General features: G+C 47.3%; 1 protein-coding gene across 5 annotated transcripts in view; it reads right to left on the minus strand.

Moving 5' to 3' along the window:
* SEMA3B (semaphorin 3B) overlaps positions 1-27,430 on the minus strand; it is a 600,182-nt gene that overhangs the window by 101,599 nt on the left and 471,153 nt on the right. For 4 of the 5 annotated variants that reach the window (XM_069644131.1, XM_069644130.1, XM_069644129.1 and 1 more), the window contains 3 exons: positions 21,706-21,825; positions 18,525-18,618; positions 18,300-18,422 (listed from right to left, as the gene is read on the minus strand). In XM_069644131.1, coding sequence (XP_069500232.1) covers positions 18,300-18,422; positions 18,525-18,618; positions 21,706-21,825 — 337 coding nt within the window. The remainder of the gene's footprint in view (positions 1-18,299; positions 18,423-18,524; positions 18,619-21,705; positions 21,826-27,430) is intronic. The other variant, XM_069644132.1, reaches the window with a different exon arrangement.

Here is a 27,430-nt window from a genome sequence, read left to right on the forward strand (position 1 = left end):
AACACGTTTGCCTTGGGCCTAGGTATTAGATGCATTTGCCAGACATTGCTATCGAGTGCTGAGGTTATCACACCATTTTCCAGCTGTTCCCATCTTAAAGACGTGTACAATTGCAGCAGTGCCTAGCACATGCCTATGCTGTGCCTACACAAAAGCCAATCTGTTGGCTTTGCCACAATGGTGTAAGAGCGCTTCCAGATTGCATAACATCCAGAACTGTTGTTTTAGTAGAATTCCACAAGGTGGCAGGAGAACGCCAGGAACAGACTAGGCGGCACTCGGTTCGGCGTATCAGCCGCATTCCACTGATAAGGACGCCCCTGCGTTCTCTGGCGCAGTGGGCCTAGCATTCCCCTGATAACATAATCTCGCTGCAGCCTTTAGGGGTCCGCTCCGTGTATTAAGTGGCAGCTTCTGAAAGAACGAGCACGCGCCAGTCGTGCTGCTGCTGTCGCCGCCAGTGTCTCTGCACGGTGGAGTGGGAACCTTGCACCGTTTCCGTGCACGTTCTGGACACTTGCGCTCGAGGCCTCACTTGACTGTTACCGTTTATGAAACCGTGCAATGTTGCTAACGGTTCCTAAGAATGCTGACGGTGCTGCACATGTTCTGTGTGCGGGAATCTTGCAAGGCTGTTACCACAGCCACCCCTGCGCAATAGAGGTACCAGTGCCGCAGGCATTAGACCCGGAGACACCGAATACAATAGAGTGTTTGAAGGTCTTGGCATTAGGTGTGCGGTGCAGATATTAGCCGCAGTTGCTGGTGCTGCAGAAGGATATTGGTGGTATTCCCTCGATATTGGTGGCAGACCCAGGCACTGCAGGTAATGCCGTTAGAGCCTGGCAATATGGATAGACATTGGAGGCACTCCTGCAGGTATTGGCGGTAGGTGCTAGTATTGCTAAGGGGCACCGGTGGTACTCCTGCAGGTACTGATGGTAGATGCTAGTACTGCAGATGGGGATCGGCGGTACTCCTGCAGATATTGGTGGTAGATGCTAGCATTGCAGATGTGGATTGGTGGTACTCCTGCAGATATTGGTGGTAGATGGTAGTACTGCAGATGGGAGTTTGGTGGCACTCCTGCAGATATTGATGATAGATGCTAGTATTGCAGATGGGGATTGGTGGTACTCTTGCAGATAATGGTGGTAGATGTCAGTACTTCGGATGACCATTGGTGGTACTCCTGCAGGTATTGGTGGTAAATGCCATTACTGCATACAGGCATTGGTGGTGCACCTGCAGATAATAGTGATAGACCCAGGCAAAGCAGACCTTGGTAATATGCCTGCAGGCAATGCTGTTCAGAGCCTGGTCCTGTGGACAGACATTAGTGGCACTCCTGTATATATTGACAGTAGAACCTAATATTTCGTGCAGACGTTAATGGTGCTCCTGCATGTATTCATGTTAGACTCTTGCACTGCAAACATTGGTGGTACTCCTGCAGACATGTGTTGTAGTGCCTGGTACTATAGACATTGGTGGCACTTGTGGATATTGGAGGTAGAGCTTGGTACTTTAGGGGAATATTGAAAGTACTCCTGCAGATATTGGCAGTAGAGCATGATGTTGGGAAAAGAGATTGGTGTTACTCCTGCAGACGTTGTTGTTCGACCTTGGTACTGCAGAAACACATTGGTGGTGCCCTAGTAGGTAGTGTTGGTAGGGCCTAGCACTGTGGAAAGACAGTGGCACTCCTGACAATATTAGTATTACAACCTGGCACTGCAGACATTGGTGGTACTCCTGCAGATATTGGTGTTAGGCCCTGGCACTGCAGACATTGGTGTTACTCCTGCAGATATTGGTGTTAGGCCCTGGCACTGCAGACATTGGTGTTACTCCTGCAGATATTGGTGGTAGTCCCTGGCACAGCAGACATTGGTGTTACTCCTGCAGATATTGGTGTTAGGCCCTGGCACTGCAGACATTGGTGTTACTCCTGCAGATATTGGTGTTAGGCCCTGGCACTGCAGACATTGGTGGTACTCCTGCAGATATTGGTGTTAGGCCCTGGCACTGCAGACATTGGTGTTACTCCTGCAGATATTGGTGGTAGTCCCTGGCACAGCAGACATTGGTGTTACTCCTGCAGATATTGGTGTTAGGCCCTGGCACTGCAGACATTGGTGTTACTCCTGCAGATATTGGTGTTAGGCCCTGGCACTGCAGACATTGGTGTTACTCCTGCAGATATTGGTGTTAGGCCCTGGCACTGCAGACATTGGTGGTACTCCTGTAGATATTGGTGGTAGACCCTCGCACAGCAGACATTGGTGTTACTCCTGCAGCTATTGGTGGTAGACCCTGGCACCGCAGACATTGGTGGTACTTCTGCAGATATTGGTGTTAGGCCCTGGCACTGCAGACATTGGTGTTACTCCTGCAGATATCGGTGTTAGGCCCTGGCACTGCAGACATTGGTGGTACTCCTGCAGATATTGGTGGAAGACTCTGGCATAGCAGACATTGGTGGTACTCCTGCAGATATCGGTGTTAGGCCCTGGCACTGCAGACATTGGTGGTACTCCTGCAGATATTGGTGGTAGACCCTGGCTCTTCAGACACAAGGAGAATAATAAAAAATGTCCAAGCAATAGATTCGAGCAGTGCTGGAAGTATAAGAAGAAAAGCAAAGAGACAAGACACATGTGACACAGATTATGAGCAGATAAGGAGAAGGAGGAAAGCAACGAGCAAGGGGAGGCAAAGATGTTGTAAGGGAAATGGAAAAAAAGAAGAGCACTTTGTTTTTTTTCCGTTGGATTGAGGCAGAGGAAATGGGAATTCATCCAGGATTGGATAGCAGAAAGACTGTTTTGGAGACAACAGAATAAATAGTATCAGAAGAAGAAAAGAGACGGTCGGCAATCCGTCTACATAGAAGTGACAAGGAAGATTAAATGAATTAATAAGAGCAGAAAGGGGGGTGGTATACAGAGCATAAAAAAGAAGAGGACCTAGAACAGAACCTTGGGGACGCTGAATTTGAAATGCAGTGAAGGCGAGATGTGGCTCGAGCAAGACCAGAATACGTTCTTTCTAAGAGAAAAGAACGAAACACCTGGAGAACAGAATCGAACATTCTAAGAAAAGTAAGTGTGGAAAGGAAAGTAGGGTGTTGGACAGTATCAACAACTGCAGATAGATCAAAGAGAACACGAATCGAAGAAGGTTTCGCATGACGAGCAGAGAGGAGTGAGTTAGAGGCGTGGAGAAGAGCAACAATGACCAGAAATGTAATGTCAATGTCTTGTAATGTAAACTATGCAATGTGCCCAGATACCCTTGGGTTAGGTGCGCTATACAAAGTAATAAATACAATAAAATAATAAACTTCTTTGGAATGAGAGGGACCTAGATCAGACTGGCAAGAGGAAGGAGGGAATGATGGTTCATAAAAGAGCAAACATGCATGTACACAACACACTCCAGCAATGTAGAAAGGAAAGGAAGAAGTGTGATCGGGTTGAAATTCACAGGTAGTGTTGGAGGCCAGGGGGTAGAGTAAGGAAAATAACTCTGCATACTTAAATGAAGAAGGGATGGAAGAGGTGGCGAGGGAGAGTTTGTGAAAATAAGTAAGATAGCGAAAGAGTTAAGGATAAATGCAAGGAATCAACAACAAAGGAATAGGATCAAGGGGAGAGGCCTTTGGGTGAGCATGTGCTAGGAAAGATGCAGTATCCGAGGCAGGAAGAAGAGACAAGTTGGCAATAAGGGAGGAATAAGGGGATGGATAGGAGTTGACATGGGTTGAAGAAGGATTAAGGGAAGAACGCAAACAAGAATCGTTAGAGAGGAAGTAATTAGCCAAGTCAGAAGAAGAAGATAGAGAGGGACTGGGGGACAAGAAGAAATAATTCTATTCAGGAACTGGAATAGTGACGTGGATGGGAGCAAAATGAGAGAGTGAGGGCAAAGAAATAGTATTTTTTTGGCCAAAAATAAGGACGAGACCTAGGACAGTGAGGAGTGGGAAATGAGATTAGCAGCAAAGTGAGTTTTTTTCCCAAGGTCTTCCTGTAGTATCCAGCGATAAGGTCTCCAGGAGGGCGACATTTCCCAAATTTGCACTCCCACGAAAATCAAACACTCTCTCCAAATATTCTAGGATTGGAGTTAGAATAGAAAATGTTACCCATCCTACAATATTTAGTGGAAGGCTTTTAGGGGTGCAGCGAAAAATGTCACCTACCTGGCGACTTTCTCCCAGGGGACATTTTTACATGGAACCCTTTCTGTTTGATGGAGGGTGGGCAGGCGGACAAAAAATGAACGACCTAAGAAGGGTTGGGGAGTATTACAAGAAGGGGAGAAAGGATGGGATGTAATAAGTGAGTCAAGAGTGTAAAGAAGAGCTCAGTTAACTTGTTCAAATAATAGCCGGCCCGATAGCACAGTGAGTTGAGCGCTCGTTTTGACATGTGTGCAGAGCTTGCCAGCGCAGTTTAAAATCCCGGCAGGGCCAAACTCAGTCTTTCATCCTTCAGAGGTCGATAAATGAGCACTGCACACCATAGGTAATAATAAGCAGTGCTCAGATACCCGAGGGTTCGTAGCGCTATATAAATGCTAAATTATTATTATTATTATTATTATTATTATTATAAAAAGTTGAAATCCTCAAGATAGGGGAGAGAGTGGAGATGAGAGGCGGGAAAAGAAGAAGAATCAAAGGAGTGGAAGTCAGGATGAGAGAAAATAGGACAAAGATGTGACAGAAGCAGAAGCAGGAGATGGAAAGGAGAAAATGTTCAGAGGAATACAATGGGGAGGCACAGACAGTGTTAGAGGAGATAGAAGGGGGGATAACATCAAGAGATGAACCTGAGACATGTGAGGGAGGAGAAGGGATCTGGATAAGATGCTGTGAATGTAGAAGATGGAGAAAAGGAGAGGTAGAATGAATAGTGTTCAAATTAGTTTGAAAACAAGGAGACATTATAAGGGGCAATTGGCTCATAAATGTAATGCTTTAAAATGTTGGCCATATTAAAAAAGATATATTTGTGGAATATTTTTATCCATGCCAGTGCGCACCCCACTACACCCCTTTGCCAATGGGAGAAAGGAAGCTGCCAAAAATTGAGGTGCTAAAGCCTGTGCGCGCCAAATCTGCAAAACTGTGCATGGTTCACAAATCATAAAAGGCTGCACACCCTGCCACACAAAGTCAACTTTGGTGTAAAAACAGGACTCACTGAATGTCAATGAGTGCCGTCACCTGTCACATGAAGCAAGGCCACAGAAGTGGGCTAAAATCCAAAAATGTGCTTAAAATCCAGTTTTCTCCATCCATTGCAACCTTCAAAGTGCCGTTTCGGCACTAGTTTCAGTCATTTTCCCAGTGAGCTATTGAAAGGAAAAGTGGGCTGAAATCACAGATTTTCCAGGTGGCTCAGAGAAAGCTGGGCCTCATTGACTGACAGCTGCATAAGAAAATTAGATGTCAAACCCAGTTTAAAGCGTTTCTTTATCATGAAGAAATTGCAAAATTTGCCTATTTAAAGCATGTTTGTGAAGGGCTTAATTCTTTGAAATGGTCAAATCCCTTGTAAACTGTGCTTATTTTTATATGTGTAAAATGAAAAAGACTTTAATTTAAAGCAGCCCAGCATTGGAGTTAAGTAAATACTTAATTCTGACATGACAATGCTAGCCTGGGAAAGATTGACACTTCAAAATTGACACTCCCTTGCTACTGGAAGCCTTAATCGTTCCTGCATATTGACAACAAGTAGCACAATGGACTCAGACTTTCATCTGTGGCTGAGCCAAGAACAATGACAAGCTGCCTACTGATCTCTACAGGGGGGCTACCCTCACCAGGAAGAGGACACACCTCCCTGATCAAAGGACTATGACAGCTGTTGCCTGTGAAGGGGAGTTACAAAGGAAAAATAAACTGCTGCTGGAAATGTTTATGTTTAAATCTTTATTTGTGATTAAATTTGAAACTCTTTAACTGCAACCTGAAGGAGGACCAATCTAAAAATTGGTAGATGTTAACCTAATTTTAGGCTTTTGCTTTGAAGACATTAATGGACGCTGTACCACCTAAGGATCCAAAGTTACAGAAAAAACATAATTGTAGCAAAACTATTAATGTTGCCAGTCTAAGATTGTATATACATGATCCAGTGATAATCCCCCAGATATGTACTGAATTCGAATTTAGTAGTCTAAACGGTTATGGTTAAAATTGATAAAATTCGATAGAATGACAAAGACAGCTCTCACATAGATGAGGATTTAATGTGAACATAACACATCAAATATACAACGTATGTGTCCGATTTTATTAGGGGACATAGTTTTAGAAATTTACATTTGTGCAAAAGTTAGGTTTTGGTTTAAATCAATGTGGGAGTTCCTAAATTCCATCATAAAGATGACCTCTCTGTTAGGACTGCCAACCAGTACAAGGCAAGTGCCTGTGGCAACTCACAGCCGTGGGGGTGTCTTTTGAAATTCTGCCCACACCATAAACTTTGTGATGTCACTTGGTAAGATAAATATAGGAACTTCACCACGCATAGCACTCTGCTTCCTGAACACACTGCTTCCTGAACACATCCAGATTTCCGTGCAGCACCTTGTTCCAGAACTCTTCACCTTGCAGCTGACTCCAGACGTCCTTGCAGAATCCAGACTTTAGCATTGTTGAACTCTTTCTAGCTAGATCCAAATTCAAACATCCCAAACTGGGGAGGATTTAATTCTGATTCAGTTTGGCTTGCTACCATTAAGGCTTGCCCGCTGAAACTTGCATCCTGCTATCTACCGTGTCCAGTGACCAGAAGGGCCCATCCAAATCCAGTCTGAGGTGCAGTCCAAAATTGACCAGAACTGCACTGCTGATCCAATCCCGACCAGAGGTGCCCTGCTGCCGGTAAACCACACCCGATCCAATGACCAGAACCCTGACGGTCCAATTTTAATCAAAAGGGACTGTAAGTATTAATAGGAAGACCAGTGACCCATAATATATTTGCATTGTCTTATCCCAATCTCAGCCCATCCAATGTTTAACTTCAGAACCTTAGTATTGTCAGAACCATTCGTGTGCTGATTTTCTCTCATCTGTGTTACAAAACCATAAGTCATTAGTGATTTTGAGTAACTAAAGTAAATCCCAGAAAGAAATAGAGTATCCACCACATGAAAGGTTACGCTGGCCACGTAACTGTGGAGATTCCCGGCTGGCATTCTCTTTTTCATAGTCGTTAATATAGTGTAATCAAACCAATCTGTCATTTTTAAAACCGAATTTCTGTTTTCATTTTCGCGCCTATTTTTCAAAAACGCCTCTCACTATAACTTCTTCAATTTTTTAGATAGAAAAGAAATTTCAACTCTCACTGATACCCAAGACCCTTATCTACATCCACAAACCACAGAACAGTGTATTTGACCCGTTTTCATCAAAAATCACATAGTGAAATTTTGACACGAATTTGCAGTTTTCAAAAGTTTACACGTGTCTTTTTCCCATTCAAAGTGTTACTTCAATCCCATCCTGATCTAAAGGGTGTACTGTTGTTTGTATTGTAGCTCCTGTGTGTTAGGACCTGTGTAGTGTTGCTTTCCTAAGAATTTTTCTCCATTCACCATTTTTGCATCATTTTGCATTATTTTACAAAGCCACTTTCACCTGTCATTTTAAAAGTATAAATTTCCAAAAACGTTTTTCTCTTGTTTGGGGAGGGAAGATTACATTTAAACTCTAGACATTGTCTTTCCTTCCTGAATACCTGCTGATTACTGACATCTGCGTAGGATTGCTCATTTGTACCTTAAAGTACTTTGCAGGGGGAAATATTAACCTAAATGCTATCTGTTCACAAACCAAAATTGTTCTTTTTCCTGTGTTTTACATTCTGCATTATCATAAGTGAATTTGATTGCTTTACTTATTTTGAATTGTATTGTCACCGCTTGGTGATTGCTGCCCCATATATATATATATGTATTAAAATGTATGTGTGATTTGAATATTAAGTAAGTAAGTAAATATTTACCTTTAAAACTAGCCTGATTCCTGGTTCAGTGTGATCTGGCGGGTATTATGAGACATGTGTGATATGAGTGGTGTATCATTCAGAATATTGAACTAATAGACACAAATAAATAAATATTTCATTGCGCACAACATGCCAGGCGAGACCTGGGTGTGTGCCCGATTGAAATCCTTAACAGATTGGCATTGTTTAAAAAAAAAGTTAGCCATTTTGTAAGCTGACTCAGTTTCATGTGTGAAAGTTAATGCTGTGCTCTCGTGGCAGCAATACAGCAAACGCCCCCTAACTGGGAGCTTTTGCTTATTGCTGCTAGAGAGAACAGTATTTTCAACATGAAAATGTAAACATGCTTGGCCTTGTGAAACGATTTAGCATATTTTTACAGTCTGCGTTTCTGTGGGGTTTTTTTTGCACCTTGCCTAGACCAGCAAATGGAACTATTTGCACAGGTCGTGTGTGGAATCTCACGTATAACTGCGATTTTTCACGCAGATTTCTTTTCTTCAGACGCCATGTCCCCCCCCCAACATTTTCAGCAAAGTTACTCCACTGCTTCTCACCCTCCCCCTGCACTGCTCAGCATCGGACTCAAAAGGGAAAACACTTTCTGAAAGCATGCCTGGAATTAGTTGCCTGTGACTTTCCTTCCAGAGGAGCGGAGGAGGCAGAGCAGGAGCTGGGAAGAATGGAGGAATGGAGGCACTGCCGCTTGTGGTGGGGGCCAGAAGTCCAGGTCGGCCTCAGAGACCCCCCTTCAAGTCCTAGAACATCCACCATACCGGAGCCTCTGCTGAAGAAGACCTTCTCCAGGCTGCAGGGCACGGACTGTCTGAAGCGCAAGAAATCAGATGGAAAAGAGCAGGGTAAGCCACCAATAAGTACTGAGGAGTATGGGAATGCGCCTAGAAACCCAGAAGGGGTTGGGTAGGGCTGCGCAAGGCCACCAGCAGTGCAGTAAGCTACATGGAAACTTTTGTGGAATGGGGGTAAGCTTTTTTGAGGATATCAGCAATGGGGTATGCCTAATACTGTACCAAGTGCACTTGGAGGTGGGGTATTCCAGGTTATGATATGGTGATGTGAGGATCGCAAGTGTAGCTAAGGCATTATGTGGACACCAGCAGTAAGTAAGGAGTTGCTTGAAGGATGTAGGCAGCTGGTGATATTGCTCTGATCACATTACAAACGTGTTGAGTTTTTCTGCAGTGGGTAAAGTGCTGAAGGGACACAAATAATTAGAAAGGTGCTGTGTGGACATCAGCTGTTGGTAAAACGCTGTGAAGATTTCTGCGGGAGAGTGAAGCACTCCGGAAACCTCTAGGTAGCAGAGTAAGGAGCTGCAAGAATATCCAGAGGGAGGATGTACGTGGGTTCCAGTGTAGTTACTAGCAGTGAGTAGGAGGGTGTACGTGGGTTCCAGTGGAGTTACTTGCAGTGAGTTAGGAGAGTGTTTGTGGAGCCTTTTCCACAAGTGCCAATTCATCTCATACAGTGTTGCTGTTTAATTACTTGGGGATGCGGGTGTGAGTGGGAGAGACAGGAGTGTCGAGTTCTTCAAAGTTGGTCTAGCACTGCTGTTGTGCTATTATGACCCTCTCTGCTTGCCCCTACCAAGTGAGAATCTGCAAGCACAGTAACTCTGCGAGGCCCTACCTTACACCTGTGTGCCCGCACATAGAGCGGGGAGAGGTGAGGTATCCTGTGGAGTGGGAACCCCATGCTATCTTCAGACCGAAGCTTGGAATAGACTCTGCAGCGAAGAGAGCTGGCACTAACATTCCGCAAACTGCGTGAAAAAATGCAGTTACATATGAGATTCCACACATGACCCTGTGCAAATATTTCCATTTGTCAGTCTAGGCAAGGTGGAAAAAAACCCACAGAAACGCAGACTGTAAAAATATGCTAAATCGTTTCACAAGGCCAAGCATGTTCACGCTTTCATGTTGAAATATAATTTGCTATTCAGCAGCAATAAGCAAAAGCTCCAGAAGGGGTCTTTTGCTTGATTGCTGCCGCTAGAGCACAGCATTAAGTTTCACACACAGTACTGAGTCAGCTTACAAAATGGCTCCCACCAAGTGCTTGAAAATCGAGGCTTTGAAAGTAATTTAAAGAAATCTTTTCCATATGAACTTTTTTTTAAAACAATGCCAATATATCTTTTTTATTATGGCCAACATTTTTAAAGCATAACATTTTTGAGGTTAGAAGAAATTAGAAGAGAGTCAAAAATCTACACAAAAAGTAAGAAGAGGTATAAATGACAAGAAATGTAAGAGGTCGAGGTTTAGAGAAAGAGGAAACGTGATTCTTAAAAGGAGAGTACTGCAGGAGATTATGAGGAGATGGAGAAAGAGACCAGCCAGAATGATAGACAATACCTACTTCCCCACCTTTACTTATAAGACGGGAATGTGAGAGAAGTGAGTAAAAGAGGAAGCCAGAGAGTAGGAAATAGCAGCATTAGAAGAAATAATCCTGGTCTCAGTAAAACACAGGAAAAGCATTTAAGCGGAAAAAAGAAGTCTAGGGTTGAATTAGATTTATTACAGATAGAGTGAGAATTCCATAGCCCAATAGAGATGAAGGATGAGGGTGAAGAGGAGAGGGAGAGGTAGCGAAGATGGCGGGTCTCCTGCAAATATTGGTGGTAGGGCCTGATAGAGAAGAGAGATATTGGTGGTACTCTTTCAGATTTTGGTGTTTGAGCCTGGTACTGCAGTGCAACATTGATGGTGCTCGTGCAGATATTGGTATTGACATGGATATTGGGAGGGGGGCTTTGGTGGTAATCCTGTAGACATTGGTGTTCGACCCTGGTACTTTAAACATTAGTGGTACTCCTCCAGATATTGGTGGCGTGGTACTGTGGACAGGTGTTGGTACTCCTGCAGATATTCCTATTGACACTGGCCATGCAGACATTAGTGGTACTCCTACAGATACTAGAGGTAGATCTTGATACTGGGGGCGACATTGGAGGTACTCCTACAGATATTGGTGGTCGTTCCTGACACTGAAGGCATCAGTGGTGCCCCTGCAGATATTGGTGGTTGCACCCGATACTGGGGAGATACATTGGAGGTACTCCTGTAGATATTGGCGGTCACTCCTCCTGGCACTGCAGACATCGCAGGTAGACCCAGGGACTGTACAGAGACATGTGTGGCAATAGGGAGACATTGGCAGTAGACCTTGGTACACATCAGGCCCTGCTACTATGTCGTGAGACTGTGGACAGTGGTGAGAGACACTGATACTACACAGATCGCTGATGGTTTCACACTCATTTTGGTGGAGGTAGGATGTGCTACCGTAAGGAGCAGCAGAGGCTCTGGGGGCGAGGTGTGGACCCTTGCCCCAAGGATTTGCATAGTGTTGCAATCAACCCAGCTACATCCAGTAAGTGCTGTGGAAGGCATCTAGTAGAATGCCTTTTATTATCCCTCGAATCCACTGATGCTGCAATGGGATTTGGCTGGAGCCTTCCTGGCACTACAATCTGTAGGAAATAGCGTCCCTTAGACAGGCTGCAGAACGGTACCTGAAGTGAGCAAGCCCCAGCGTGCCCAGTAATGTCTTCCACTTGGCAACAGGTGGCCTCTGAGAGTTAATGGGGAACACCAGGAATTCGCTTTCTTTTTCAAAGGTTATCTTTATAGCTTCATGATTGTGACTCACCCACTTTCTTTGTCAAACTGTATTTTCTTCTGCCAAATTCTGTCATCAGAAATATAATTCATGCCACTGGGAAGGATCCCATTAATGTCTGATCTAGAGACCCTGTAGTCTGATCTAGAGACCCTGTAGTCTGATCTAGAGACCCTGTAGTCTGATCTAGAGACCCTGTAGTCTGATCTAGAGACCCTTCATGTAGACAGGCTGCTCACCTGTGTACAGAGACAATTCACATAAGCTCAAGAATTTATGAGGGTAAGGTAAGAGAATGCTGAGGCGGGGTCCACTGTGGGAGCCCTGGAATTTAGTGCGAGTGCATTGGGGTGCATTGCGTTACCATTGGGAGTAGAGGCTAGTGGAATGGGAGTGCAGTGGTGTGCATAGTCTCTTCTTAAAGATCAGCATTACCCATGTCCTACATTAGCTTTAACCCAATCTCGTTGGCCAAGCGGGCACACCTGCACAGAGCAGCATCCAAGAGACAACAGCGGCAACCGTGTGATGGAATCCGGCATCCAAGATAGAGCACAGCTCACTTTAGTGGGAGTTGTAAGAAGGTCTGTTGACCTCTGTTTTACCGGTTCCTGAAGAACACCCAGTTACAGGGTTGGCTAAAGCCTGATGAGTTTCCTGGGTGTTTGCCAGAAACCTGATGCATCCAAGGGTGAAGCAACACTGGGTTGACTTTACCACATCTGCATGGCTATGGGTCTTGAAAATTAAGCATGGCATGAAAAGATCGCCCAGAGTCTAGGTAATGCCCTTGTGGACTGGTATTACTATTGGGGGCACCATTTCCTTCAATGTGGATTTTTGGGAATTCCTTGAATACCAAGAAAGACGGGCCCAAAATTTAAGAAACACTATACACCACGAACGCTAACCTGTGACCACCACACTTTGCCCATCACTAGATTCATCTAACCCCAGTGATCCCCAACAATTGTAAAGGAAAAGGCTATAGTGTCTCATCCTGTAGGGAAGGTCTCAGCGCAACTGCTCAGAGCCAGCAGGAGCTGAACAGGTGAAAGTTCCACAAACGGTAGTGAGAGTAGTGTCAAGTTCAGCAACTGGAAACTGCGTCTCAAAACTCCCTCTCCCCAGATCCATGCACACATGGCATTGGACACACCACATTGGTACCAGTCACTGTGCAGAGATCAACAGTCGCATCTAACAATATGATAAAAGGCCAGATGGTTGTTTGTCCTTGTATGTTTGTCCATTGCATTAGCTTCACCTGTTGTCACCGCTAGAGGGTGCTGCTGCCTTAGGATATATAGAGACAATGCCAATTTGCATAGCTTCACCTGTTGTCACAGCTAGAGGAAGCTGTTGGCTTTGGATATTTAGTGGTCCTAATGTGTCAATGAAAACCTCCACTTTGGCCAGTGTACCCGGGCCTGTACACTAGCCTGAATATAAAAGAAACTTGGGGAGAAAAGCTTGGTAATATTTGGGATTCTGGCTGGCAGAAAACTGAACTGAGGGTTGGGAGTAGTGGGTCCACCAGTGAGGCAGACAGAATAACCTGGTCTGCGTTCAGCACATGGCCTCATGTTTTGAAACTGCATGCCCTGCACCTGGTCCTTTTGCACTGGCTCTAAGAGTAACATTTAAAGTCTATGTGAGAGACATTTCAATTTCATACCTGTGAATCCTCTGCAAACAAATGCTGCAAAGGAAGGAATGCAGTTGTGGGCCCTCACCGCCATCGCCCCGCCCTGGCTTCATCCTGGAGACACCTGCAGCGATGGTGGCTGCTAGGACATGCCTTCTTAGCCAGGTTGGGAGTAAATGTTTCCATGCTAAGTAAGACATCAGTCTTGCAGTGCTGGACCGCCCGCGGCTTTTCCTTGTACTGTGTGGGAGACGGTTAGAGGCGGCGCACAGATAGACTTGAGGAGGGAGAGAATATTGCACACAGCTGCAACACAGTTGTTTTGTGTTAAAATAGCCAGTATGATGCAATTCAGGATTGAGGTTTGCCAGCAGTCCAGACAGAAGTCTCATCCTCGCGTTGTGGACACCATGGTCTCCCTGAATGCTCCCACACTTGCCCGTGCTGTGTATTTGCAATAGCGCTGCAGGAGGGTAAGCGCTCATAAAAGCCCACCCTGCTCTCCATCCTGAAAGTGCAGTAGGATGTGGGCTCCTTCGGATGCGCTCTGCTCCAGTGGTCGAAGTGTGCGAAAAGAAGTAGTGGAACTATGCTCCCTACTGGCCTGCCCCGCTCCCCACAGACCCATCGCCGAGCCCCCTCCAATGCACAATAAAATCCCCAAAACACATGTGCCTGCTCTTTAAGGAAACGTCCTGTGCAGTGCAGTGAAAGTGCAAGTTCCAAACTCTTCCTACACTTATTTTCAAAAGAAACCGTTCATGAATGGTTTCTTTTTAAAATAAAAGTATAGGAATGGTAAAACTTAATTAAAAGAAGTAGAGGAGCACCACTCCCGACCGCTCCAGTTCACTTCGACCACTGCTCTGCTCCCTCTGGGAGGTCCCATAGTATGGACGCTCTTTCGGACCTGTTTGGAAGGTGCAGTGCTTTGGAACTGCACCGCTGTCGTGCTATTAAAGTGTAGCAAGTAGGCTGTGGGCCCTTTGTATGCACTCCTGTAATGCTGTTTGGTAGGTGGGGTATGCTGTGCGTCCTTTGGTGTGCATTCCTTCTGTCTTATCTTTGAGCTGCAGTAGGCCAGGGGGTCCCAGGAGGCGCTCCTTTGGCCTGTTGTGGGAGTACAGAGACATGCTGGGTTGTGGGGGTACAGGAACATGCTGGCTCCTTCTGACGCCCTTCTTATCTATGTTCCCCAGGAGCAGTAGATGAGCTCCTTTGGCCGCACTCCTCCCGTCGTGTTTTTGAGGTGGAGTAGGATGCAGGTTCTTTTTGGGGACGCTCCTATCATCCTTTGGAGCTGCAGCAGGATGCAGACTCTTTTGGATGCACTCCAGTTGTGTTTTTGAGGTGTACTAGGAAGTGGATCCTTTAGGGTGCACTGCTTCCATAGTGATTTGGAGGTGCTGCGAGAGGGAGACTCCTTCAGACATACTAATCAGCCCTGTCTTGGACGGTCATTGGCCTACGGGTCCTTTGTTTTTCACACCTTCCATCCTCTTGTGGAAGTGCAGTAGCTGTGGTTCCTTTGGTTGCCACCCCTTCCACCCTCTTGTAGATGTGCAGTAGGCTGTGGATCCTATGGGTGTCACCCCTTCCATCCTCTGTGGAAGTGCTGTGGGTCCTTTGGGTTTCCTCCTTCCATGATCTTCTTTTGGAAGTGCAGTGGGCTGTGGGTTTTCTGGTTTTCACTCATGCCATCACCTTATTTTGGAAGTACAGTAGGCTGTGGGTGCTTTGGTTTTCACTCCTCCATCCTCTTGTGCAAGTGCAGTAGGCTGCAAGTCCTTTGGTTTTCCTCCTTCCATCATCTTGTGGTAGTACATTGGGCTGTGGTTCCTTTGGCTTTCCTGCTTCCATCCACTTGTGGAAGTGCATTGTGCTGTGGGTCCTTTGGTTTTCCTCCTTTCATCCTCTTGTGGAAGTGCATTGGGCTGTGGGTCCTTTGGTTTTCCTCCTTTCATCCACTTGTGGAAGTGCATTGTGCTGTGGGTCCTTTGGCTTTCCTGCTTCCATCCACTTGTGGAAGTGCATTGGGCTGTGGGTCCTTTGGTTTTCCTCCTTCCATCCTCTTGTGGAAGTGCATTGGGCTGTGGGTCATTTGGTTTGCAGCCTTCCATCCTCTTGTGGAAGTGCATTGGGCTGCGGGTCCTTTGGTTTTCCACCTTCCATCCTCTTGTGGCCGTGCATTGGGCTGTGGGTCCTTTGGTTTTCCTCCTTCCATCCTCTTGTGGAAGTGCATTGGGCTGTGGGTCATTTGGTTTGCAGCCTTCCATCCTCTTGTGGAAGTGCATTGGGCTGCGGGTCCTTTGGCTTTCCTGCTTCCATCCACTTGTGGAAATGCATTGTGCTGTGGGTCCTTTGGTTTTCCTCCTTTCATCCTCTTGTGGAAGTGCATTGGGCTGTGGGTCCTTTGGTTTTCCTCCTTTCATCGTCTTGTGGAAGTGCATTGGACTGTGGGTCCTTTGGTTTTCATGCTTACATCAACTTGTGGAAGTGCTGTAGGCAGTGGATCCGTTGGTTTTCCTGCTTCCACCCTCTTGTAGAAGTGCATTGGGCTGTGGGTCCTTTGGCTTTCCTGCTTCCATCCTCTTGTGGAAGTGCATTGGGCTGTGGGTCCTTTGGTTTTCCTCCTTCCATCCTCTTGTGGAAGTGCAGTAGGCTGTGGATCCTTTGGTTTTCCTGCTTCCACCCTCTTGTGGAAGTGCACTGGGCTGTGGGTCCTTTGGTTTTCCTGCTTCCATCCTCTTGTGGAGGTACAGTAGGCTGTGGGTGCTTTGGTCTTCCCCCTTCGATCCTCTTGTGGAAGTGCATTGGGCTGTGGGTCCTTTGGTTTTACCGCTTCCACGCTCTTGTGGTAGTGCATTAGGCTGCGGGTCCTTTGGTTGCGCTGCTTCCATCCTCTTGTGGAGGTGCAGTAGGCTGTGCGTGCTTTGGTCTTCCCCCTTCCATGCTCTTGTGGAAGTGCATTGGGCTGTGGGTCCTTTGGTTTTACTGCTTCCACGCTCTTGTGGAAGTGCATTACGCTGCGGGTCCTTTGGTTTTCCTGCTTCCAGCCTCTTGTGTAAGTGCATTAGGCTGTGGGTCCATTGGCTTTCCTGCTTCCATCCACTTGTGGAAGTGCATTCTGCTGTGGGTCCTTTGGTGTTCCTCCTTCCATCCTCTTGTGGAAGTGCATTGGGCTGTGGGTCTTTGTTTTCCTCCTTTCATCCTCTTTTGGAAGTGCATTAGGCTGCGGGTCCTTTGGCTGTCCTGCTTCCATCCTCTTGTGGAGGTGCAGTAGGCTGTGGGTGCTTTGGTCTTCCCCCTTCGATCCTCTTGTGGAAGTGCATTGGGCTGTTGGTCCTTTGGTTTTACTGCTTCCACGCTCTTGTGGAAGTGCATTAGGCTGCGGGTCCTTTGGTTGCGCTGCTTCCATCCTCTTGTGGAGGTGCAGTAGGCTGTGCGTGCTTTGGTCTTCCCCCTTCCATCCTCTTGTGGAAGTGCATTGTGCTGTGGGTCCTTTGGTCTTCCCCTTCCATCCTCTTGTGGAAGTGCATTGTGCTGTGGGTCCTTTGGTCTTCCCCTTCCATCCTCTTGTGGAAGTGCATTGTGCTGTGGGTCCTTTGGTCTTCCCCTTCCATCCTCTTGTGGAAGTGCATTGTGCTGTGGGTCCTTTGGTCTTCCCCCTTCCATCCTCTTGTGGAAGTGCATTGTGCTGTGGGTCCTTTGGTCTTCCCCTTCCATCCTCTTGTGGAAGTACATTGGGCTGTGGGTCCTTTGGTTCTCATCCTTCCATCTTCTTCTGTAAGTGCATTAGGCTGTGGACCCTTTGGTTTTCCTTCTCCCATCCTCTTGTGTAAGTGCATTAGGCAGCGGGTCCTTTGGTTTTCATCCTTCCATCTCCTTCTGTAAGTGCATTAGGCTGGGGTGCTTTGGACGCTCTCCTTTGTTCTGTGCTGCAGGTGCAGTCGGATGCGGTCTACTTTTAACCTACTTTTCCCTCCCCTTGGAAGCGCTGCAGTGGAATGTACTCTCCACGAGTGGTCACCATTCTCTAAATCAGTTTTTTTCTGGTGGTTTATTAGGACATGAATTCATCTGGCTTTAGTTCTTCCTTCCTTTTTAGGAGCTGCTGTAATGTGCCCTTATTTTTGTGCCCTTTTCTTGGAATTGCAGTGTTGTGTATATGCCTTGAAGGCATAGTGGGGCATGGCATTCTTTGGCCCGCCTCTATGTTCTGCATTCTTGCCCAAGCACTGCACTGTGGGTGTATGTGTGTATGTGAGTGTTTATAGGTAATTGTGCAGATGTGGTGTAGACCCTTGGATTACGCTGTCAATGATTCATTGTGGATAAATGTAGGCCTCTAACTGTAATGATTCCTGGGTTCGAGAAAGCCTAGATTTTGGGTGCAGTAAAAAATAGTAAGCTGTGCCCTAGCTTTTGGAGAAAACCTGGTACAAAATCCAAAATATTTAAATAGTTAATCATCCAGCACCCCAAGAATCCTATGTGTGTGAGCAGTGTGTCACTCAAGTTCGTGGGGGTGACTACAGTGCGGGCGGTAACTTATGGAGCTAGAGAACGGGTAAGCTCCAAATGGGGCTAGGCCTCCTCCAGTGCAGCAGAGATTACAGCATAGCTCCCTCCTGCAAGCTTGAGGTAGGTAGTAGGCCTAGGACACTGGCTAGCTAATGCAGGTCATGACCCAAGACACTCTTCTCTTTCATGGACTCCTGCCCGTCCTAGTTTCTTCTCACACAGGAGGGACCCCTCATGGGCGTGAGTAACCTTCCTCTTGGCCCAATTACTGCCAAGCTCCCAGGGCATGGCATCGGACACGGGCAGCATCTCGCTCCTAATGAAGCCGCAAAACTTGTGTCATTGTCTTTTGTCCCAGTGGACAGGAAAGTTTGCAGTGTGCGTGGAAGACGCGGACCCTGTGCCCATTCATTTTTGCACCAGAACGGATGTTCCCTTACCGTTCAACCACCGCGAATCATGCTGTTCGGTCCGGATGGAAGGGCGCCGGCCAAGACTGCGGAAGATGGTGAAGTCTCGTCCCATCAGATCCGTGGCTACCCCAGAGTACAACTCCTCGCCTGCTGGACGAAAGTAAGAGTGAACGGGAGAGAGTTTAGTGAAGGAAAGAAACCGCCTGCACCATTGGTAGATCCCACTCCACCAAATGATGGTCCTGGCCTTACCTACGAGGACCGATGCCGCTGTATGCTTGGGATCATATGGACTCTTGCCTTTCCCGTCCTCCATTTTGCTGAGGTCCAGCCTGAAGACGGGCTCCTGAGAAAGGGCATACGGACAAAAGGGCAGCTGTGAGATGTACAGTGTGCCACTACAACAGGGCATCAGCCACAGGGGCGAAGGAAGCCAGTGTGGCCTGAGAAGCACCCTGAGTGCATGCAATGTGGTGTTTAGAAATTCAGGTCGATGTAACACAAGAAAAAGGGAGCAGTATGCATGCCTTTTACATACATTTCATTGCATATTACATGCCATGATATGACATACTGGCCGGTCAAAAACTAGGGTTCTCAACATAACTACTCACAGCTTTTTGACACATTTACCCATGTAGCTAATTGCATAAGAAGGTTGATCGCATAAGAAGGTTGATTTGCGCAATACACAAGAAATCTGATTACTTAGAAAGGAAGAAAGTGTATGCGATTACTTTTAGTTACTTTTTATATTTTACATTGTATTTTTTATTTCTAAATATAAAGGTTGCGCCAACAAGAATGGGACATAACAGCAAACGTTTGCTCCAAAATTCCAAGAAACCATCCATTCGGTTTGCAAAAATATTCAAAAGATATTCAATGACTTTGGTCATTCATTAGGTATGGCCAGCATGGCGATGTAGTCATATTCCTTTTGAGACGTGACTCTAAGAAGGTGGGCAATGGCCTAGATCAGGACATGCTAACCTGTGATCTGACCCAGAGGGCCAGGTCGGGTTGGCAGGCATTAGAGGGTGCATGCAGAGGCACGCCCATCAGTAAATCTTCGCCTTGTGCCCTCGCAGGTTTGTTTATGTATTTGGGTGTGTTGTACAGTGCTTCTTGTCACCTTGTGAAGGCTTGTCTGACATCTAGATGGGCTCATTCTGGAAGCTCGGCCTCATGTTGATTAGACAGTGTGGCAGCCTGATCAGCCAATTAGAGGTTAAGGTATTGGGATCAGTGGAGAGTTCTCCAATTGTTGGGGCTCAGCCTTTCACCAGAGGGTCAGGTGAACCCGGGCTGGTGCGCTTTGCTATGAAAGCTATGGTTCCATCTCCAGTGGGGACGTTTAGACACTGCATGGCTGATAGTTCGAGTAGAAGGGGGGGATGTGAGACCCATCTCGGTACCACGCCACGCGTTGCCATAATCCTCACGCTAGTCCCAGTGGTCGAAGTGTACGAAAAGTAGTGGAGCTATATTCCCTGCCGGTCTGCCCCACTCTCCACAAACCCCATCGCTGTGCCCCCTCCCACACACAGCCCAAACCCCCAAACAAACACAACTCTTATTTAAAGGGAATGTTCAGTGCAGTGCACCGAAGTGCAAGCTTCAACTGAAAAATAAAAGCTATAGGAGCACCGCTCCCGACCACTTCGACCTCTGGCTAGTCCAGGTGCAGGACAGGGGCCATGATAGGTTCCGGCAATGCACCCGAGAGAATAGAGAAACACTTGTGTACGAGCGCGATAGAAATAAAATATCAATATCGATATCAATAATATAAAAAATACAGCCATGATGAGAAAGGTTGCTTGGGTGGAGCGAGCACACAATAGTCAACAAGTTGCAGACGGGATCTGTGTCACTAATGAGTCACTAATGAGGCAGGTGGCCTAGAGCAGGCTATGTGGAGGTTTTTGACACCCACAAGGAGCCGCAGGGACAAAGCGTTGCACCGCGCGGGGTCCCTTTTGGATGAGGATGGTCTCTTCAGAGAGTTATGTGTAAAGCCCAGCCTTTTCCACTGGGCTGAGGTTACCCTTTCCTGTGAAGGGGTGGGGGAGGGGGAATGGCGGGGAAGTAGCGTTCCTTAGGGCTGCATATTATGATGAACATTTTTATGCAAAGTTGTTGGTTAAACAGACATTGTTGGGGAGGGGGCAATTGTCACTACGTGAACACCTACAACTTTTCACATGCAGATGGTGAGGGCAACTCCTCTAGTCCTCAACATCTGAAGGGAGCTTAACAATTGGTTTGACATGGAGTGTGAACACCCACTCCTACTGCCCTCCTCACTTCATTGCAATACTGGCTCATGCGCCTTTTTCTCTCATGCCAAATCACCACCACTGATATTCCTAATGCATGCTCGTGATCCCACAGTGACTGCAGATACACTCGTCACTCGTAGATTTTTCATGCGACTAGACCAGGTCATGCGCAAGAGATAGCCAGGGCACCTTTCAACAGAACAGCAGCGACATATACTCCTTATTTGCTGCCTGCGATTGGCTGGGGCGTTCCTCTTTGGATCATTGCCACGCCACTGATCACACGGGGGTCTACACACCAAATAAGGTTCCAAGCCCTCTGCATGTATTCAGTCATCGGTATATACTCAAGCGCACATGGATGTATAGCACATCTTTGGAAGTAGATCCTTAGAGTTGCTGTGACTCGCCTGTGATCCTCTCTTCTACCAGCCATGAGAGCCTCTAACACCTGCCAGCATTTAGGAAAATGCTGAAAACCTACCTCTTCCACAAACCTGTCAGCCAACACCTCTCTAGACCAATTCAAACAAATCTCCCTGAGTCTACAACACCAAAATAGCACCCACACTGCCAGGGCCGGTATTATACCAAAATGTTGAATACCATCCCTGCTAGGCTGAATCAATTGGATTTATTTAATCGAATGTGTACACTTGTTCTCGCAAATATAGATGGGTTGTGGGGTAGGTGTATTAATTAGGAATGGGTTTGGGGCAGCGGCGGTGGGTCTCGAAATCGAAAGAAAAGAAAACACAATGTTTTGGGCATTCGCAGTGATTTTTGCACAGTAATCACGTAGATCCCTGGTGCCAACCTGCAACACTTAAAGCAAGGTGCTCAACATTCTGGCCACTGTTATTACTGGTGCAAAGTTCATGCTGTTTCTGAAAGTGTTGATGGGATCGCATGCTGTGTGTTATGTCAATAGCCTTTTATTCTGCGCCAAAACACCACCGTAGTAGTTTTATAGCACCAAAGACTGGTGTACTGTGCCCGGGCCGCATTGCTGCAACACCACCATTTGGAACGAATACTTTGCAAAAAATAAAGAACTATGCATATTTCCCCGTGGACCAGCCAGGAATACTCCATATAATGGACTCTGGAATGAGTCAGGCACTATAAATACCAGCCTTGCCACCTACCTCTGACCTCTGCCCCACCTCCACGAAGGCACATGTGGGGTGGAAGGCACCTGTTCCACAGGCGTACAGGTGGGTTCGGTTGTAGGAGTGCAGAATTTTCACAAAGTTCATGCAGTCACTCTGAAAGAAAAAGACAATGGAGAGCTCAACACAGCCGCTTCAAAGCTAACATGGCCGACAGCACGTGGCGGTTGGCAAGCAGGAATGCGAGTGGGCCTTGTGGGTAGGAGACTGGGTAAGAAACGGAGTCAACAAGCTGGTGATTTCATGAGTTGGCTGTGAGTAGGGGGATGCGTGCATAGATCAGTGAGTAGCTCACGAGTGAGCAAAAAGGCCAGCGAATGAGCCAAAGAGAGGGAAAGTGGATTGGGCAGCAATTAAGTAGGAGAATGAGTGCTATGTGTGATTGTGATTAGAGAACACATGAATTACTGATGGTCAATCAGATTATATTTGCCTGTCGGATGCACCAGCATCATTCTGAACGGTGCCGGTGCATCCGACCTCCCCATTCCAATTGAGCCAGATGAGGCTCAAATGGGAATGGGGAGTAAATGTTTCTGGCCCCTGGCAATGGGGAAATACAGGGTCCACCAGGGTTGTAATGGGTATGTATTTCCCCATTGTCAGGGGCCAGAAGAATTTGCAAGTTTGGCGGCAGCCTGACGGTTTTACCAGCAAGGCTACCGCTAAACATGTAATGAGGCCCATGGACTGAAATTTATTGGCATTACAAACCACCATGCTTTGGAGGTCTGCTCGAGCACATCTCAAGTGCAGCGCGCAGACCCGCACTCCTTTTTGTGACATCTCTCTGAAACTCCCGGTACGTAAATATGCCCTTGCCCTTCAGCCATTTTAAAATTAACAATCATAATTTCTGCAATCCAGATCTGTGATCCGCTTTGTCGGCATCACAATGCACCACTACGGTTCTCCCCTGCGCCACCTCCATGTGAACACACTGTTTGTTTGGTCTGTACCCACTTTTTCCCAAAGCACTTCATCCTTTCCTTTTTTCTTTCATCCCCAGACTGCAGTCGGGCGTAATGTTTTCTCCCCTTGTGCCCTATCCCTGTAACTAAGCGTCCTACAAGTAACAGCGCCTCAATGCCCAAGGGCTGCTGTGCGTTATACAAATTAAATAAATAAATAAGCAACTTCCAGCCAAGCTACAGTGCTTTCATAAAACTCCTGCAGGAATTTTGTACAGTATAAAATATTTGTAATATAACATAACATAACATAACATGCTGTCTCCACCATTGCGGGTCATTGTTTATACTATATTTCACACTACCCTTTTGTACGGATTGTGCTCCATTTAATGGCAGGTGTATTTTGTGATGGATGGCTTGTTTGCAGCTGTTGGGCCACACCTTTAGTTACCAGCCACACCTCTCAAGGGATATTACTGCTGCTCAACAGTCCTTGTTTTGTGACTCTTTAGCCCCCTCTGCCCTCACACCGCTCCATTTTTCACTCCACTAGAAGCCCTGCAGTACATTTTCAGATACTGTAGTGCTGATGTAAGCTCTAGAGCACAGGTGTTACTCCCTGAGGCTGAGGATGGGCTCGGGCGTCAGAGATGAATCGATGCTTGCAGAATGGGATGACGAGTGCCCACCCTTTGAACATGAGGTGCGGGTTCAACACTCAGCACTAGCTCTCTGCAGCTAGAGATGACCTGGCGCAGGTTCTCGGACCTCCCTCATGTACCGGGCTGAGGTCAGGAGTGGTTTTGCATTTCCCACTGCCCTCTCACACGTATATTCTCCTCTTCTCGTCGTTCTCCATTTCTCCTCTCCTGCGTGCTCTGCACTTCAGACCCCCCTGTGCAGGCCCTAGTCCTCAGCCCTGGACGTTGCCTGCTCAGAGCTATCTCATGAACTTGGCCATCCTGATAGTTCCCAAGTGCAGTGCCCTCCTGGCCCCTCCCCTCTACATTTCTCCTTTTCTCTGAATCATTTGCCTAGTTACACTACATTCTGTGAACCCACTCCCTGATATGCTGGTTGGGTTGGACTGATCTCTGCTACTCTTTGTCATTGTCATTGTATGTTACAGCGCTTTGATACCCACGGGCTTTAGTGCTATGTAAATAAATCAAATAAAACATATTCACCTCCCAATCTGTCCTTAGTGCATTGCTCTCCCCTTCAACTACACATTTCTCGACCTCCATTACCGTGCACTGCTCCGCCATATCTTGTACAGTCCCCTCTTGCTCTGACACCAGAACAATACCCGCCTGATACCCTTGTACATGACTTGTTTCTCTGCCCTGCTCTGAGCCATATCCTGTACTGTGCCCTCTTGATATGTCCCAGTAGATCCCACTCCCAATCACACTTCCCCTGTACATTTCTCTGTCCAGGCAGTCGGCCCGCTATTAACGATCTCCTGCACAGGTGTCTGGACCCTCTGGCACATGCCTGTGTTTTCCTCCTGTACATCTCGCCTATTCTAGATTAACTGTTTTCCCCTGAAATTAGAGGGAGGGTATGTTCGCTGGCTGTCCTACGCTTACGCCAGAGTACTATTCGATCACTCTTTTGTGGGTTTGCGTAGGGCCGTCAGCAAGCTTCACAAATATGCTGCAGCAAACAAATTGGTTATTAATACCTGCCTGACCCTGTCCACGAGAGGTGCCTGACTCGCCCATGCCGGGCGCATCGCGGCACGATATCGAGGCTGAACCTCGATTTGAAACGAAAGAACCGCCGGCAGGCGGAATCGCCGGCGGCCAGTCCTAAGGCCATACAAAGGCCTGTTCTGCGCCCAGGTCCCCCACTTCTTTCCATCCACCCAGAGGGGTGAGGGCAGGAGCCCCCCCAGCCCCCCAGCCCAGCAGAGGACCCACAACAATACCCAGGCACGGAGCGCGCTAACTGAGCAGGGCCTGCCTGACCCTGTCCACGAGAGGTGCCTGACTCGCCCATGCCGGGCGCATCGCGGCACGATATCGAGGCTGAACCTCGATTTGAAACGAAAGAACCGCCGGCAGGCGGAATCGCCGGCGGCCAGTCCTAAGGCCATACAAAGGCCTGTTCTGCGCCAGTTACGCGCATGAGAGCGCGGAGTGGCCTTCAACACGGAGCAACTTGCAACCTACCCACTACCAGAACCCTCCCGCATAAAGAGAACGCATTGTAAGTACTTGCAAGTACCGGGACATGACTGTACGCATGGAGTCTTAGCCACCCCCACTCGGTTGGGTCTATGGTCTCTAGTACTACTCACATACCCTATGGTCGTATTTAAACCACGCTACTGTGTTATGCCCTATGGTCGCATTTAGACCACGCTACTGTGTTGTGCCCCATGGTCGCATTTAGTCCACGCTACTGTGTGGTGCCCTATGGTCGCATCTAGACCACGCTATTGTGTTATGCCCTATGGTCGCATTTAGACCTCGCTATTGTGTTGTGCCATATGGTCGTATTTAGACCACGCTATTGTGTTGTGCCCCATGGTCGCATTTAGTCCACGCTACTGTGTTGTGCCCCATGGTCGCATTTAGTCCACGCTACTGTGTGGTGCCCTATGGTCGCATCTAGACCACGCTATTGTGTTATGCCCTATGGTCGCATTTAGACCTCGCTACTGTGTTGTGCCTTATGGTCGCATTTAGACCACACTACTGTGTTGTGCCCTATGATCGCACAGTGACCACGCTATTGTGCTGTGCCCTATGGTCGTATTTTAACCATACTATTGTGTTGTGCCCTATGGTCGCATTTAGACCACGCTATTGTGTTGTGCCCTATGGTCATACTTAGACCTCGCTACTGTGTTGTGCCTTATGGTCGTATTTAGACCACACTACTGTGTTGTGCCCTATGATCGCACAGTGACCACGCTATTGTGCTGTGCCCTATGGTCGTATTTTAACCATACTATTGTGTTGTGCCTTATGGCCGCACCGATGTCCCTCATCTGCCTATCCTCTGCATGGCGCACTGCCCCTAGCACACACTTTATGCTACCTTGCCTTACCGTGATCATGTTCCCCTTCTGTGTCATGCAAAGCAATATACTCTGCAATGGTAACAGCTACTTAACCCATAAATATGGACTAGCTAGACCCGCCTGCCCAAGACACTACCCTATCGTCTGCCCCACACCATTCCTGCCCACTACTCCAGCCTTCCTCCCGGTCCCACAATCTGCCTATCCTACCCATGACCATGTACAATTTTACGATGCCCTAAACAACAAGAGTGCAGATAGATCCAAGCAGAACCCAACAGACACTAGAGCACCCTGCCCCACCCATCATCACAGCCCCTCCACGATGACTGACCTTACTGTCTCTCAAACAACCACCCTTATCCCTACCGATCGCAACAATAGACTTGGTGCCAGAATCCACCACAAAACGAGCAAACGCCCACCTAAACCACCCAACAAAACCAACAAGTACACTATAACCCCCATCATCTCGACCCTCCATACACTAAAAGGAGCTCTTCTAAATGTTAGATCCCTGGTCGCCCATTCTACAGAAGTCGCCGACATCATTCTAACTAACAACCTAGACTTCCTTGCTATGACAGAAACTTGGCTACATGAGGCTGCGGGACCATCCCTTACCCTAGCCATCCCTGACAACTATACTATCCTCAGAGTAGACAGACCTAACGCTCGAGGAGGTGGTGTAGCCCTCATCTTCAAATCCTCACTCGATATCAGACTAGGCTCCTCTCCTCCACTCAAATCATGCGAACACCTCACAGTTAAACTACAAACCTCCCCAAAGAGTACGATCACTATGCACATAATCTACAGACCCCCGGGCCCACCGGGCTCTTTTGAGGAAGACATTACCTCCCTAGTAGCCGAAAGTTCCAAACCTTCAGCTCAAATAATTATACTGGGAGACTTCAATCTTGGGTTTAATGACCCTCACGACTCCCCCGCCACTGCCCTGGCCACGGCATTAGAGGAGCATGGCCTCCTTCAACTCTGCTCTAAACCCACCCATTCGAAAGGGAGAATCCTTGACTGGGTTACCGCCCTCAATTGCAACATTACCCTAAAGGACCCTGTACAACTCATCTGGACGGATCACCACTTCCTCCCCCTTGACATTAATATAAACAACCCAGTGCACAAAAAGCCTATTATTGCTCCGGCCTGCCAAACTAGGAAAAAGAGCAACATTACAGCTGAAGCCTTAATGCCTCTGGTGACCCCCATTCTGAACGCCCTACCAAATACAACTGACTTAAACTCGATGGTCAACACCTATAATGACTCCATGGCTAAAGCAATCGACACCATTGCCCCACTAAAAATGCGTAAAGGGAAACCTAAAGCGCACCTGAATACATGGTACACCCCAGAGCTCAAACTACTCCGACTACAAAAAAGCAAACTGGAATCACTTTGGAAATCGGTGCCTTCAGCAGACAATAGAACCAACCTCACCAACTTCTCCACCCACTACAAAAATGAGATCACGCGTGCCAAGAAAGAATCTCTTAATTCCAGGATCTCACAGGCAGGCTCCAGCACAAAAGAGCTCTTTAACATCTTAAAGGAATTAGAAAACCCCACTCCTCCTGAACATACCTGCACAAAGGATAAACCTTGGTGCACAGGGATCCAGAACGCCCTTGCCAACAAAATCTCAGGGCTCCAAACTAAAATTGAAAACAAACGGCTACAGCTCACTCACGACCCCTCCTCCAGACCCACCCATCCCCCACTCACCGCCTCT

This window comes from Ambystoma mexicanum, chromosome 2p (genome assembly GCF_040938575.1).
Source record: "Ambystoma mexicanum isolate Mex_15411 chromosome 2p, UKY_AmexF1_1, whole genome shotgun sequence".
Taxonomy (NCBI): Eukaryota; Metazoa; Chordata; class Amphibia; order Caudata; family Ambystomatidae; genus Ambystoma; species Ambystoma mexicanum.